At 37.5% G+C, this 14,742-nt stretch overlaps 2 protein-coding genes across 2 annotated transcripts; one reads left to right on the top strand and one right to left on the bottom strand.

Moving 5' to 3' along the window:
* Positions 1 to 86: 86 nt before the first annotated feature.
* Positions 87 to 10,567, top strand: lcmt2 (leucine carboxyl methyltransferase 2). Its single transcript, XM_056242104.1, has 14 exons — positions 87 to 133; positions 485 to 609; positions 703 to 784; positions 870 to 1,059; positions 1,250 to 1,406; positions 2,784 to 2,973; positions 3,876 to 3,983; positions 4,092 to 4,179; positions 4,270 to 4,506; positions 5,008 to 5,229; positions 5,313 to 5,410; positions 7,755 to 7,942; positions 9,307 to 9,442; positions 10,379 to 10,567. Exons 1-14 carry the CDS (start codon positions 92 to 94, stop codon positions 10,565 to 10,567), a joined length of 2,052 nt encoding a protein of 683 aa, XP_056098079.1. The 5' UTR covers positions 87 to 91.
* On the bottom strand, positions 10,567 to 13,212 carry crygs2 (crystallin, gamma S2). The gene is made up of 3 exons (XM_056242103.1): positions 13,113 to 13,212; positions 11,987 to 12,229; positions 10,567 to 10,923 (listed from the first exon to the last, which is right to left on the bottom strand). Exons 1-3 carry the CDS (start codon positions 13,119 to 13,121, stop codon positions 10,651 to 10,653), a joined length of 525 nt encoding a protein of 174 aa, XP_056098078.1. The 5' UTR covers positions 13,122 to 13,212; the 3' UTR covers positions 10,567 to 10,650.
* Positions 13,213 to 14,742: the final 1,530 nt, after the last annotated feature.

Here is a 14,742-nt window from a genome sequence, read left to right as displayed (position 1 = left end):
ACGCTTTTGTTATGAGTAATGTGCACACCCGCTTCCGCTGTGGTGCTTCCTTGTTGTTTCTACAGTGAGACTTCCACGTGTGTTCAGAGTGATGCCAATAAACAGCAAGAGAGAGCAAGGAAAAGATGCTGCTGTGAGTTTGCCAGTGTTTATATTCTGTTGGGTTTCATTTAAACAGGCCCAGCTTAGATCCGTGAACTTCAAAAAGGTCAAATATGGCAGTGAAAATGTTATACCACTAACAAAATAGTATCACGTAGTGTACTATGCTAATAGTAATGCCATATTGCTCATGTACCATATAGTGCCTTGAAGTATGTTATTCAAAATACAAAAAAAACAAAACAAAACAAAACACTTTTCTGAACTTAAAGGTGCATATTACCCAAAAAGGAAAATCCTGTCATTATTTTTCCAAACTCGAATGCCTTTCTTCTGTGGGATACATTTCCCCCCTGTTCTTTTCTTTCACATTTTCAATCAGGTGCAGGGGACCAATGACAGCAGTGTGGTCAGTAAGGTGTCAGCAGCGGCACAGGGCTACTTCCATGATGACTTCCTCAAACATTTTGTGTGCAAGGTGTCAAGAAGAGCTCCACTGATTAATAGGTAAATGTTTAGGAGACAGTTATTGCTCTTTTAGTGATTATATTCTCATACAACAGTTTTTATATATGTGATGTGTGTATATTTTTTTGTCAGAGGTTATTATGTGCGCTGGAAAGCAGTCGATCATTGTATGAATCAGTTTTTCCATGCTACAAACTCCAGCTCAAGGAGACAGGTGGGATGAAATATCCATGTTTTGTGTATATAATTTTTTACTGTGAAAAATGAATGCCCTGACCATATCCTTCTCTTAATCTCAGATTCTGTCACTAGGAGCAGGGTTTGACTCCCTATTTTTCCGGCTGCATTCAGAAGGAGCCCTTGGAGGTGTCACAGTTTTTGAGGTTGACTTTCCAGAAGTTGCCCGACGCAAGGCTGACTTGATCAATAGCAATGCTTGTCTGAAGGACACATTGCCAGATTGGGAGGCTGTCTCGAATCAGCAGACTAGTAGGACATTCACTGTATTTATTACAAAACATTCAACCACTTAAAATATACAGTATATAAACTATATTGTATGTATATATATATATATGTATATCTAAGCAAACCTTCCAAAGTGAACTTCTGCAATTCTGTCTTTTGTCTCTAAAATGTAATAGAGTTTAGTTAGAACATGTTTCTTGCCCATATGTAGATACTGTGTTCATCAGAAGTGGTCATTATAATCTCATTGGTGTGGATGTCAGGAAAGAGCAGAAGGTGGAGGCGGCTCTGAGCGGAGCTGGGCTGCAGTGGGACACTCCCACACTCGTCTTATCAGAGGTGGTGCTGACTTATATGGAAACACAATGGTGAGGATGTGAATTCAGTTTGGTGCAACAATTAGCACATGTGCTCCTGAACCACTGAGCCTTGGGCTGTGTTCCAGTCCAAAATTGTCATGCCCTTCACTCGCTAACTTCTCTCCGTCTCGTTCACTCGGATGTACTTCATTGCTTACATTGCATGAGTGCCCACTACTGGCGGAACCTTTGCAATAGGCTGAATTGGAACGTGCTTAACCCTTGATCACTTAGAATCCACTATGGGGTTGATTTATTATTTATTTCCCCCCCCCTACGAAATTGTTTAATGCAGCATTCTATATGTATATAGGTGTGTTTGAGTTGTGTCAATTTTTTTTTTAAATAATTAATATATTATAGAGTTGTTTGTGGTGGGGTAAATTAAAGGAACACGCCGACTTTTTGGGACTTCAGCTTATTCACCGTATCCCCCAGAATTAGAAAAGTACATACATACCCTTTTTATCTCTGTGCGTGTTGTAACTCTGTCTGACGCACCCACCGCTAGCCTAGCTTAGCACAAAGACTGGAAGTAAATGGCTCCAGCTAGCATACTGCTCCCAAGTGACAAAATAACGCCAACATTTTCCTATTTATATGTTGTGATTTGTATAGTCACAGTGTGTCCAAATAACAAGGTCAAATGAGACACAGCCACCTTATAACCGTATACATACTGGGAACTATATTCTCAGAAGGCGAAGCACTGCTACTTGGGCGGAGTGATTAGCGCAACACTCTGAGCGAGCTTTCTGCTCCTCACCACGGGGCTTCTCAGGTGCTGTGAGCAAATCACTCTGCCCAAGTAGCAGTGGTTCGCCTTCTAAGAATATAGTTCCCAGTATGTATACGGTTAAAAGATGGCTGTGTCTCATATGACCTTGTTATTTGTACACACTTAGTACTCTGGGGGATACGGTGAATAAGCTGAAGTCCCAAAAAGTCGGCGTGTTCCTTTAAACGCAATATGCGTTGATGTCACAGTCGTGTTGCATTGTGGTATATGGAGCTGCCTGAAGTGTACATATGAAGTAGACTTGCTCCCTGTCCATTATAAACTTCCCTCGTCCACTTCACGAAGTGGAACGCACATCAAAATGGCGGGAGGGATTCCCCCGAGGGGAAGTGCTTTGGGAAGTTCGCAAGTGCGTGTTAAAAAGTGGACTGGAACGCAGCCCTAGTGCCCATTCCATAGATACAGGTTCGAGTCCCACCTGCAACATATCCTGATCTCAATGCTTCTCATGCCTCTCCAATAGTTTTCGTATATTTTTTGTACTATACCTGTTTGGCAAAAAAGGGGCCATATTAACTTTTAAGCAAACTGGTTGGTGCATTTTTCACTTGCAGTTCTCTTTATTTTGTTTTGGTGATTTTCTCTAGGTCAGATGCTGTGATTGGCTGGACTGCCAAGCTCCTCCCACAGTCTATGTTTGTGATGTATGAACAGATCCACCCAGATGACCCATTTGGCAGGGTCATGCAGAACCACTTCCTGAAGCTCAACTCTTCCATACATGCTCTCAAACAATATCCACACACTGTCGCTCAGACACAGAGATTCATACAGAAGGTATACCTCAAATTAATGTTTCCTATTCATACAGAAGGTATACCTCAAATTAATGTTTCCTATCTATCTATCTATCTATCTATCTATCTATCTATCTATCTATCTATCTATCTATCTATCTATCTATCTATCTATCTATCTATCTATCTATCGAATAAACACCTTCAGAGTGAGTAAGACCTGACCTGACGACGTGTCAGGTGTATTTTATGATAATGACAGGCTCACTTTATATAATAACTTATGGATAATATGAACTACATTTTAAGCATCAATTAAATGATTTTAATTAGCTTATGTCAATTTTTGAAGATTGCATTGGCCTTATGTTGAATGCTGAAGATTGAAGAGGGTTGAAGAGATACAAAGAAAGATAAATCATACATGCACTATTGTTTAAAAAAAGGTGTCAGTATGTTTTTTTTTACTGATTAATAATTAAATTCATATTTTTATTCAGCAAAGATGCATTAAATTGATCGAAAATTTCTATTTCAAATGGTAAACATTTTGATATTATAAAATAATTCTATTTCAAATGAATGCTGTTCTTTTGATATTTCTATTGATCAAAGTATCCTGGGAAAAAAACTGTTTCCCCAAAAATATCAAGCAACAATAATAATAAGAAATGTTTCTGGAACAGCAAATCAGCATAATTAGAATGATTTCTGAAGGATCATGTGATACTGAAGACTGGAGTAATGATGCTGAAAATTCAGCTTTTCTGTGACTGGACTAAATTACATTTTAAATTGATCAAATTAAAAGAAAAGATTTAAAATACAATTTAAATAAATCTTTCAAAAACATGAAAAAATCTTACCAACTTTTGAGCAGTAGTGTAGATAGATCACACTTGTTTTTCAGTAAGACAGGTAACTGATCTTTATTTGCCACAGGGCTGGGAAAAATGTGTCTGTCTGGATATGAACCAGTTCTACTTTGACCTTCTTCCTGAAGATGAGAGGCAGAGAGTCGAGGGACTGGAACCTTTTGATGAGTTTGAGGTGAGGGAACGGCCCCATTCCCAGCCAAGACTTTTGAATGATCCCAATATGACCACTGATTCTGATCAAATGCCTAATCCTAGACCTGTGTTTATTTAATGATATCAGGAATGGCACCAGAAATGTTCTCATTACTTCATCCTTTCAGCCTCCAAAGGCTCTGTGACCAATCAAGCCCTTCTTATGCTACCGAAGTGTAAGTATTGGTGAGATATTTGTGTTATGTGTACAGTATCACTAGGTGAGGTGTATGGTGCAGAGGTACATGTGCTCTGTTCACTTCTAGCGCCTTCCATCCCACACATGACTCCTCAATGGGCTGAGCATCCTCCTTTGGTCATTCAACCCATGTGTGGGTCTCCGTGTATAGAGGCTGTCGGTATGGCCTCTGCCGTACTGGCCCCTGGAAACATCCTTCTCACCGGAGGCTGTGGGAGAAGCGGAAGAGACACCGTAGCAAGGGTCCTGATCAAAGAGCAGGGTGGCTGGAAATGTGCCTGTGTGGAGGCTCATGGAGACAGAGGTGATTTGACCATGCTCTCTTTTTTTGCCAGTGCTAATGGTTTCCTTATTGGAATTTATCTAAAATAAACTGTTTGACTTGCCGGTTAGTTAATGAACTCACTTTGTCAAGTCAAGTCAATTTTATTTGTATAGTGCTTTTCAAAGTAGCTTTCCAAATATTCATAATGTTTATAATACCTTACACATTTAGCAGTTTATAGCTGGGAAACAGGATGGTTTACATATCTTAATGATATAAACAGTTGTTATTTGGGATATAGTATTTATCACTTTATGTGAGTGCACTGTATTTATGCTGATAGCACTGGGCATATTTATAGTAGTTGCAAGTTGCTTTTATTAATACATTGAGGTGATATGCAAATTGGTAAGGTTCGAAAGGTATGCAATATCTAAGTTTTTTTCTTATATTGTTTAGGTTGTTGTTCAATTTATAACAGTCTGGTGCAGTGACAAGCTTTTTATGTATGTATGCATATTGAATATTTCTTCTCCTTAGTGGTGAGTCTTTATCAGACGTTGACCTCTATCCCTGGTGGTGGAGTGGTCCTCTTTGGTGGCAGAACTTCTCCACTCAATCCAACAGGCAGCATTGTGTGGGTGACCTTTGACCTTGGTGATCAGCAAAGTGCTGTACAGCTGTCATTTAAGAACATGAATTGTACCGGCACTGGTCCAAAGCCACGATGGAGACACACATCGACCTTAGTTTGTCATAATGGTGAGTTTATATATTTTTTGCAGTTTTTTACATTTGCATTGTAAGGAGCAAAAAATTAACAACTTCTTAACATATACTTCCAGATAAGACATTTCTATTTGTGTTTGGAGGACGTACAGAGAAGGATCCAGTTCTAGGTGATGCACATTTCCTGTGTTTGGAGGACAAGCACTGGACTGAGGCACGTATTAAAACCTAATGAAAACATACATACAATTGGACAATGAGTCGATTGTTCGCAGATGTTGCAAAACTAATGCTGTAATACACTAAGCAAAACAATACATAACACAATTGGGTGAAGTTGTACATTTGTAATTTGAATATACCGGTAAGCAATTTAGCAGTACTTTGTAGTCTCCATTCCAATTTTTACTGAGCAGTGCATACAGGGATTGGCCGATTGACCAATTGAATACACTACTGTTTAAAAGTGTGTTTTTTTATGTTTGAAAGAAACTCTTATGCTCACCAAGGATGCATTTATTTGATTAATAAATTTAATTAATGCCTCTTACCTTTCTGACTTGTTGTGTGAACACCAACTAGTAAGAACACTTAGGTCTGCCAACCAGGGTTTGTTAACTGTTCCAAAGTCAAAGTTAAAATCTAGGGGTGAAAAATCTCTTCTTATTGTTATCAATGTTGAAAACTACGGAAGCCCTGAACCGCAACGTAAAAAATAAATAAATAATAATCTAGCATTTCGAGATTAAAGTCAAAACATTTCGAGATTAAAGTCGAAACATTTCGAGATTAAAGTCGAAACATTTCGAGATTAAAGTCGAAACATTTCGAGATTAAAGTCGAAACATTTCGAGATTAAAGTCGAAACATTTCGAGATTAAAGTCGAAACATTTCGAGATTAAAGTCGAAACATTTCGAGATTAAAGTCGAAACATTTCGATAATACAGTCTTCCATAGAAGTGTGTGCATTCATAACAGTGCTCGTCCACTGGCTCAGAGCGCGTGTGTGTGTGTGTGTAAAGAAATGCACTTGTGAAGTCGAACTGCCATGGATCAACACTAAATAGTAGCTTTTTACTTTTATCTGGGCTTTCAACAAAATTCTACACAGGTGCTAATCTACCAACAAGAATTACCATGGCGTTGCCTATAGACGAGCGCACAGACTCCGCCGGAGTAGGTATCACAATCTGGTCCAAACTTTATGTGGCAGTGTTTTTGAGGTGTTTTCGTGCTCATCTAGGCAACACTATCTTGGTCGAGAACACAACAGTAATCGTTCTGTCTCCCTGTTCACCGTAAATACGTTCTGGATACATTTTAAGTGCATCATTCTGTATCCAATCATTTGGCCGGATCCCGTGATTTCCTCAGATTTAATAACCACTAATAGTGGTTGAGGAGAGATTCTCTGATATGATTGTAAAGTGCTTTGAGTGTAGGCCTAGTAGACATATGAAAGCGCTATATAAACGCCTCATTCATTCATTCATTCATTCAGCTGGATATCTCCATCCAGTCTGAAAAGTGTTTTCCGGGTTGGTTTTCCTATAGGCTAAAGTCTATTCCGGCGCAGTATATTTTATAACGTTCTATAATGGTAGCCTAATGCTGGTAGATACGCTGATTTCACGCAGCCGCCATTTTGAAATCGAAAGCGAGGCTCCTGTGGGAAGAACCCCGGAAGAACAGATAGACAACAATGCCTTGGACTACCAACCTGATGCTGCTGCCGCGATTTACACTATTGGATGTTAATATCCAATATAGGATATGTCTATAGTTCGTTCCTGCTTCTTTTTTTACGTTCTCAATTATGTATAAAAAAAAATGTTTTATTTATAAATGAATTTCACTGTATATAGTCTAAAGTATGAAAGAAATGTATGTACATTTTTAGAATAACTAATTTCTACATTAAACACAACAATATGCCATCGCATTCGCGACTCTCCTATGATTAAAGGCGACACTTCCAGTTTTCTACCCACCGGAGCCATTTCAAAATGGCACCTGTTGAATTTTCTTTTGTTGAAACAAAACACACACAAATACACACACACACACACACACAGTGTGAAACACTCGCTATGCACCATTATGAATGCCTGTGTGTGCGGCAATGTGAAACAATGGCAAGCACACACGCAACTTCTACGGAAGACTGTATTCTCGTACTCTCGAAATGTTTCGACTTTAATCTCGAAATATTTAGACTTTAATCTTGAAATGCTAGATTTTTTTTTTTTTACAGATTTTTTTTTTTTTTTTTTAGATTGCGGTTCAGGGCTTCCGTAGAAAACAGTTGATAATTGAATCAATTGAATCATTTTTGTCCAAAAGAACATTTATTTGAATTAAAAACCTTTTGGAACATTATAGATGTCTGTACTGTCACCTTTGATCAATTTAATGCATCCTTGATGAAAAGTATTCATTTCTTTCTTAAAAAAAAAGTTATCTTGTAAGAGCAGTGTAATGTTCCTGCCTATATTTTGGAATAGCCTTTATGTCTGGAGGGTGATTGTTAGAGAATCTTTTGTGTGTTTCAATTAGATTACAGTTGTTGGTGTCGTTCCGGAAGCACGTCATTCCCATTCAGCTTGTCCCTATGGAGGGGGGCTTGTGATATTTGGAGGTTTAGGGAAAGGAGGAAGACCTCTCTGTGATGCTTTTTACCTGAGACCCACATCATCAGGTTTCTGCTGGGAGACAAAGAATTTACATCCACCTCCAGTGCCCAGGTTCAAAACCACTCGCTTTAAAAAAATAAAAAAATACTGTATGTATGTGTACAGGTGTGCTCAAAAGTTTAAATACACCTTGCAGAATTTGCAAAATGGTAATTATTTGTACAAAATAAGAGGGATTATACAAAATGCATGTTATTTTTTATTTAGTACTGTCCTAAATAAGATATTTTACATAAAAGATGTTTACATGAAGTCCACAAACTATATGTGAAAACTTTTGAACAGGATGAAGAGGTCCAAATATTTCTAAAAAATCATTTAGTACTGCCCTTCGGAAGCAAAAGAAGATACTTGCATGCTTCCCTGAAGACAAATTAAGTACAATTTACCTTGATCTTCAAATTCAAAAAGTTTTCACCCCCTGGCTCTTAATGCATCTTGTTTCCTTCTGGAGCATCAGTAACACACTCAATTAGTGCGTTCACTTTTTTTTTTCTTGCTGTTCACAATTTAACCCTCTGGGGTTCTTCATTTCAGAGTCACACTCAGGACCTTCGGGTCCAAATGGGCCGGAAGGGTGGGATTAATATTTATTAAAAAAAAAGTCATCTTTTTTTTTTTTTACTTGTTTTTTATAATATTTTTTCTTTTCTTTTTTGGTATTTTGAGATAATTTCAAAAATAAAAATGATTTATAATTAATATTAATGCAATCATTTTGACCCATTTTTTCCCCATTGAATATAATAGAAAAAAATTTTTTTTTTTTTTTTTTTAAAGCTGTATTTCATTTTAGAGTCAAGCCTAGGCCTCATGAAAGCAATTTTTGAAATGAGATGGATGCCATCTGGTGGACAAACTGAGCATTTTAAAAATTCAAAACCCATATGTAATCTGAATTTATTAGTGTGTATGTGTATAAAAGTGTGTTTGTGTGTGTGTGTGTGTGTGTGTGTGTGGATGTGTCTGTTTTGCACTCTTGATGTTTTATAGATTCACCCCTTCACTGTTGTGTGCTTTTTTTCTGGATCGTGGCTGATTTGTAGATTGTACGCACAAAAAAACTCTGTATTTTCACATTTTTGCCAATTTCCCATTCATTTCCTATGCGGGTCCATTTGGACCCGAAGGTCCTGAGTGTGACTTTTTTTTTTTTACAACCACCTAGACTATTCAAATCCTGTCCCCAATTTTTTTGGGTGTTCATATACCAAGTACCAACAAAGTCACCAAATTTCGGACCATTACGATAAAGCTATGATTTAAAATATATATATATTTAAATGCTTCGGGTCCATTTGGGCCAAAGGACCCCAGAGGGTTAAGACACTTAAAGAGAAATGTAAAGGATGTGTCATAAGAAAGATGTGTGCCACCTCTCAGTGATCGAAATCAGTCTTGGCCTCTGCTTTCAGATATTCCCACTCGGCCCATGTAATTAATGAGAAGTTGGTTGTGGTTGGTGGAGTTTGGCTTCAGGCTGATGGAGTACCAGGAGTTGCTGTAATAAATCTTAACACTGGGGGTTGTGTGGAGATCCAGCTGGATACCGTAAGTTACTCTACTCATGGACTAGCAGTGGTTAATGGCTTAAAATAAAAATGGAAAATTTTGGATCTAAAATTTCATTGGATGAGCCACTCAATAGGCATAATAAAACTGATATTTTCTACTCTAAATTCTGATTGTTCTCTGCTGTTGCAAAGTCCATATATGCACAAATTCTGTTATAATGCAGGATGTTGCTATGTTGCTTGGCAACAAGTTAATGCAGAACAAACATCACTGTAATGATAAATATTATGATATATGCTATATTAGTGTCCACACCAATAGACAATAACATTGTTTATTCTTAGCATGAGCTGCAGTTGTTCGTATATTTTCAAGCTGGATGGATTTTGATTGGCTGTCTATGATTTTATTATTCATCAGCTGGAAGAAGATTACTCTGAAATTGATCTTAACTATATCGTTGCTCTGTGTCATCATCTTTATAATTGTGGTGTGGACTATTCAAGTGCTATTAACTTTTTTTTTTTTACGATTCACGATTTTAAAATCTTTATGGTTATTGTTCTTGGTGTGAAGTGAACAGACCTTTAGACTTATACACTATATTACTTGATGAAGGAATTGTTTGATCATTAATAAATTAAATTAAAAATAAATTGCTGTCATTGCTGTTTTAAAAAGGGTCTTCGTGGTCACGGAAAATCTGGAAATATTGGGGAATTTTAGATGTGTGATTTCCAGGCCATTCAATTCTTTAAGTCATAAGTCAATATATCTGGAATATGCCTGGATATTTACTTGTATATAAGCCACCCGAAGACATAAATATTGTATTGTTGTAATTACTGTAGCTAAAATTAATTTAATGATCCCCATATTTCCCATTTAAAAAATAAACTAATACACATTGGGAAACCCATAGTTTTAAAATGCATGGCATACATATTTGTTTCTTGTTTTGTTCTGTTACAGTCGTCTGTGCCTTGGCCTCTTATGCTGCACTCATTCTGCTCTGAGCTGCTGGACTCTGAGGGGACTGAGGTGGTGCTCATTGGTGGAGGAGGAAACTGTTTCTCTTTTGGAACTCACCTTAATCTCCACCCTGTAACTGTGGATCTAAGACCAATACTTTGCCATTTAAATGAGTCAGATCACAAGTAGTGGGTCTCCAGCCAAACTTTATTTTAGCCAGAACTTCGATTTGTGTCACAGCCAAATAGCCTAATTATTGTGACATAGGAACATCACTCTGTGAAGCGACGGAAAGACTGCACGGTGGGACAGACTGCACCCCAGTCCACTGGTTTGCGATAGTTGCCTTTCTCCAGGAAGTACTGATGACCACGATAGTTGGGATGCTCGTAGAAGATCCAGTAACCATCCAGAACTTTGCAGGAATTGACCTCTCTCAGACGGAACCTCTCCACCACAGATGGACAGTCTTCAGTGGACTCTATGGCCTGGCCTGTGAAGTCAGGCTTGTCGTACAGCTGAACCTTGTACTGCATTCCACTCGTCTGCATGGGTTAGATGTGTTTGGGAAAGGGGTGGATATATTTGTGTATGAGGGTTTGGGGTTAGAATAAATGAGTCAAAATGGCAAAGAGACACATGGAATAAGATGCTTCCAGTTTTGTGAATGTCAATAAATAACATATAAAACTTAAAGACTTTCATAAGCATGTTTTGTAGACGAATGTATATTTTTATCTTGTTTGCTTGATTTGACCTTTCTTTAGTATCCGCTGATTTCCATGCGGAGAATTTTCAAGATATATATATATTTAAATATTTTATACTATTGATGCCTGTGATATATTCATTCAGGTCTTCATGGCAGAAACCGTTCTGATTTGTTTGGATTCAACATGTCATTTTTACATGGAGTTGTGTCAATGTTGGAGAAGATGGCCTGTAATGTCAAAACAAACTAAATTGAAGACCATTATATTGACCTGAAATGTAATTTAGTCCTGTGTGTGGTCCATTGATTAAAACGAGCTGAATGTTTGCTTACATTACACATACAAGTGTGGTCTTTTAACAAAGACTGACGTAAAAACAGCTGGCCATATGGAAATTGATCTATTGGCAAAAGCCTTGCGGCTCAAAATCAGTTAGCCGGACATAACAGTCAGAAAAGGTCTATATGACCTTCCACTACTCACACTATCCCATGGTTTTATTGTGCTTTAACCTAGGGTGTGTGGTGGCGCAGTGGATAAGACACATGCCTTTGGTGTGAGAGACCCGGGTTCGAATCCACTGTGACACACCAATGTGTCCCTGAGCAAGACACTTAACCCCTAGTTGCTCCAGAGGCGTGCGACCTCTGACATATATAGCAATTGTAAGTCGCTTTGGATAAAAGCGTCAGCTAAATGAATAAATGTAATGTAAATGTAAATGTAGTAAATTGAATCCAATTCTAGCACAGCATTGTGAAACAGCTTGATCATTATGCCAGTCAAAAAACACAGCAAATCATGTGTTCCACATTATAAATAATTTAAGTATTTAAAAAAGCTTTATGTCAGTAATGTGCACTGCTACAGTAGATGCAGAAATAGTTTAACTTACAAAGCGTATAATCTTGCAGGAACTGAGACAGTCATTAAGTCCCATCCAGCCCAGGTACTCAGGATACTCCCCCCTGGTTAGCAGATACCGGTTACCCGTGTAGTTGGGCCGCTCGTAAACCACCCAGGTGCCGCTGTCCACACGAATAGAGTTGCAGTGGCTAAGGTAGGCATGGAAGTCGGAGCAGTCGCTGTCACACTCGTAACGGCGACCCTGAAAGTTCTTGTCCTCAAAAAACACAATCTGAGAGACATTAAGATGATATTGAAGGGCATTGTTGTTCTTGAACAGCCAACTTAGCGTCATTTAAAAATTGTTAATATATGTTTTTGGCCATGTTCATGCTGGTTTTGGTTGGATGCTTAACATGCAATGTACATTTTTATCTTGTTTACACAATTTTTGGTATCCACTGATGTGCTCTGGAGAATTTTCAAGATGTCTATATATTACAATACTATGTTATAGGATTGATCAGCTGGTCTGCCTGCAACATTAACAAGCTTAACCAGGTACTAGTATCAGTCTGGTGTGCCAGCAACAAACCAATATTACCAATATCTAAACCCACCAACACTCATCTTAGAATTTAACTAATCCAAAATGGTTTGAGCTGCAATTAAAAACTTTACAAAAAAATTAAATAATTAAAAAATGTGTAGGCAGTTTCATAAAGGTAACCTAATTAAACTCATTGACTGCAAGCCAAGACATTTAGAAAAGTGAGTTTACTAAAAATAGCTTTATAAGTCAGTGTCATAATTTAGGCATCACAATCAAGTAGACTCAAAATTAGACATTTAAATTCCTGATGATGTCATGAGGTATCAACAATATAGCAGCATCTCTATTTGCTAGGTAGTTTTATTCATTATTTTTCTCAAATTACTTTTTAAAGATTTTTAAATGTGAATGTAAAGTTAATGGAACTATCATATCCTTGTATAACATATCCATAAATGTGCTACACAACTTAAAATCTGCCATTAAAGCTGAGAAAAAAACATTAAAATTATAAACATTCTAAACAAACATTAAAATAAATATTATTTAATTGTGCTGCTAGGCTAATCTTTTTATTTTTTTTTGCATCTTTTCCATTATATTCAAGTGATTTCCTACTCACCCTGCCCATCTTGAATATTGTATTAAAGCTTGTCTGGAGAAGTTGTCTGAAGTCCAGAGTAAATGTTTATGGGGCTGTTTAAATATGCAGCTCCCAAAGTCAAAATGAGGTGGAGGGGAGGGCCAGATATTCACTTTGTCATGAAAATGAGATCCAAAAATCGAGTCAGTGATTCTAGCACTATTCAGGGTTTTCCAGAAAAGCAAATGGGGATTAAAGGATAATGGCACAGGCATTCATTCACCCTGGAACACCACTGCATCCCACAACTGGACCAACCTGAACCACAACAAACGCAGCACACAGGCCAGAACCTGATGCCAAGAGCAGTGCCAAATAAAGAGCCCAGACTCATTGAATTGTCATGCCATGCTGAATGGCACCCATTACCCTGGCTCAGCTCTTTTCAACAGCACAGCCACTGGCAAATAAACCAACTAACTAAACTTAATCTGGAGAAAATGTGAGTGGTTTGCACATGAACAGGCAGTGATCATTTAGGTTTTAAATGACAAATCTACAGTGAAATATTGTGTTTAATAAAGTAAACACCCTGAGTCAGTATATGCACACTTCCCTGCTACAAAATACGCAAAAAGCATTTCACGAGTTCACACTTACATATAATTAGAGTGGATAAGAGTTAATGCGTATTTGGTGTGCTGTCCGGGGGGAGGGCTCCGAGCTCGGAGTTTGGCCCGAACCTAGAGTAGGCCTACTCCCCCCTATGTAAGTGTTTAGTGTGGAGAAGGGGCGGTGGAGGGATGCTGCTAAACTATCAATGGAGTGAGGTGAGATTACTGAATCTATATATACACCTCTTATCATTGATTGCTGAGTGCACTCCACTCGTGTTAATTAACTGAACGTGCTCCTCCCGAACTTTGTTAATAAAACATCATTATGTGTAATGAGTCAGATCATGTATAAATACTCAGTATTGATGATACAGTCGGTGAACAACACCAATTTGTAGGGTGCAAACTTTTACAACTTTTTCCAGAACGAGTCCGATACCGATATTTTCATTTTTGGTACTTGCGATACAGACTACCGATACCGATACCTGTATTTTCACTGCATTTGTCATTTTTAATTATTGAATATGAATCATATTAGCTGGCTTAATTTGTTCAGCAAATAATATTTCCTTCAGTTATTTTCATGCTTAATTAAGCCTGCTAAAATGTAGGCTATTGTATAAGCTTCTGTTACTTTCATTGTTCATTATATTGCATATTTTATCTTTCATTTAATAGCACAGCACATTTTAATAGCTGCTCCAGCAGGGATCTGAGGATTGGGTCAGTGGTTCAAATGTTTAGATACCAGTGAAATATCACTATTTCTCTATACACTATATTCTGTAATTCTCTATTACAATTTTGATACTTCAGCAAAAACTACTAGCCTAATTAATGTAAATTTAAAACATTATTAAAGACAATTAAGCAGTCAGTAATAAAATAAGAACAAATAATCAAATTACAAATAAATACAACAGAACAAAGAAAGGCTACAAATGAAATAAACAGTGTTTTTAGAGTTTTTCAGGAAGTTTTCAGGTACATAATTTGAATAAAGTAATCAAATGTGAAATAACACTGAATATTCATTACTATAAAATTAA

Source organism: Rhinichthys klamathensis, unplaced genomic scaffold (genome assembly GCF_029890125.1).
Source record: "Rhinichthys klamathensis goyatoka isolate OS25496 unplaced genomic scaffold, OSU_Roscu_1.1 h1tg000693l_1, whole genome shotgun sequence".
In the NCBI taxonomy this organism is placed as follows: Eukaryota; Metazoa; Chordata; class Actinopteri; order Cypriniformes; family Leuciscidae; genus Rhinichthys; species Rhinichthys klamathensis.
This window is presented reverse-complemented; position numbering and strand designations above follow the sequence as displayed.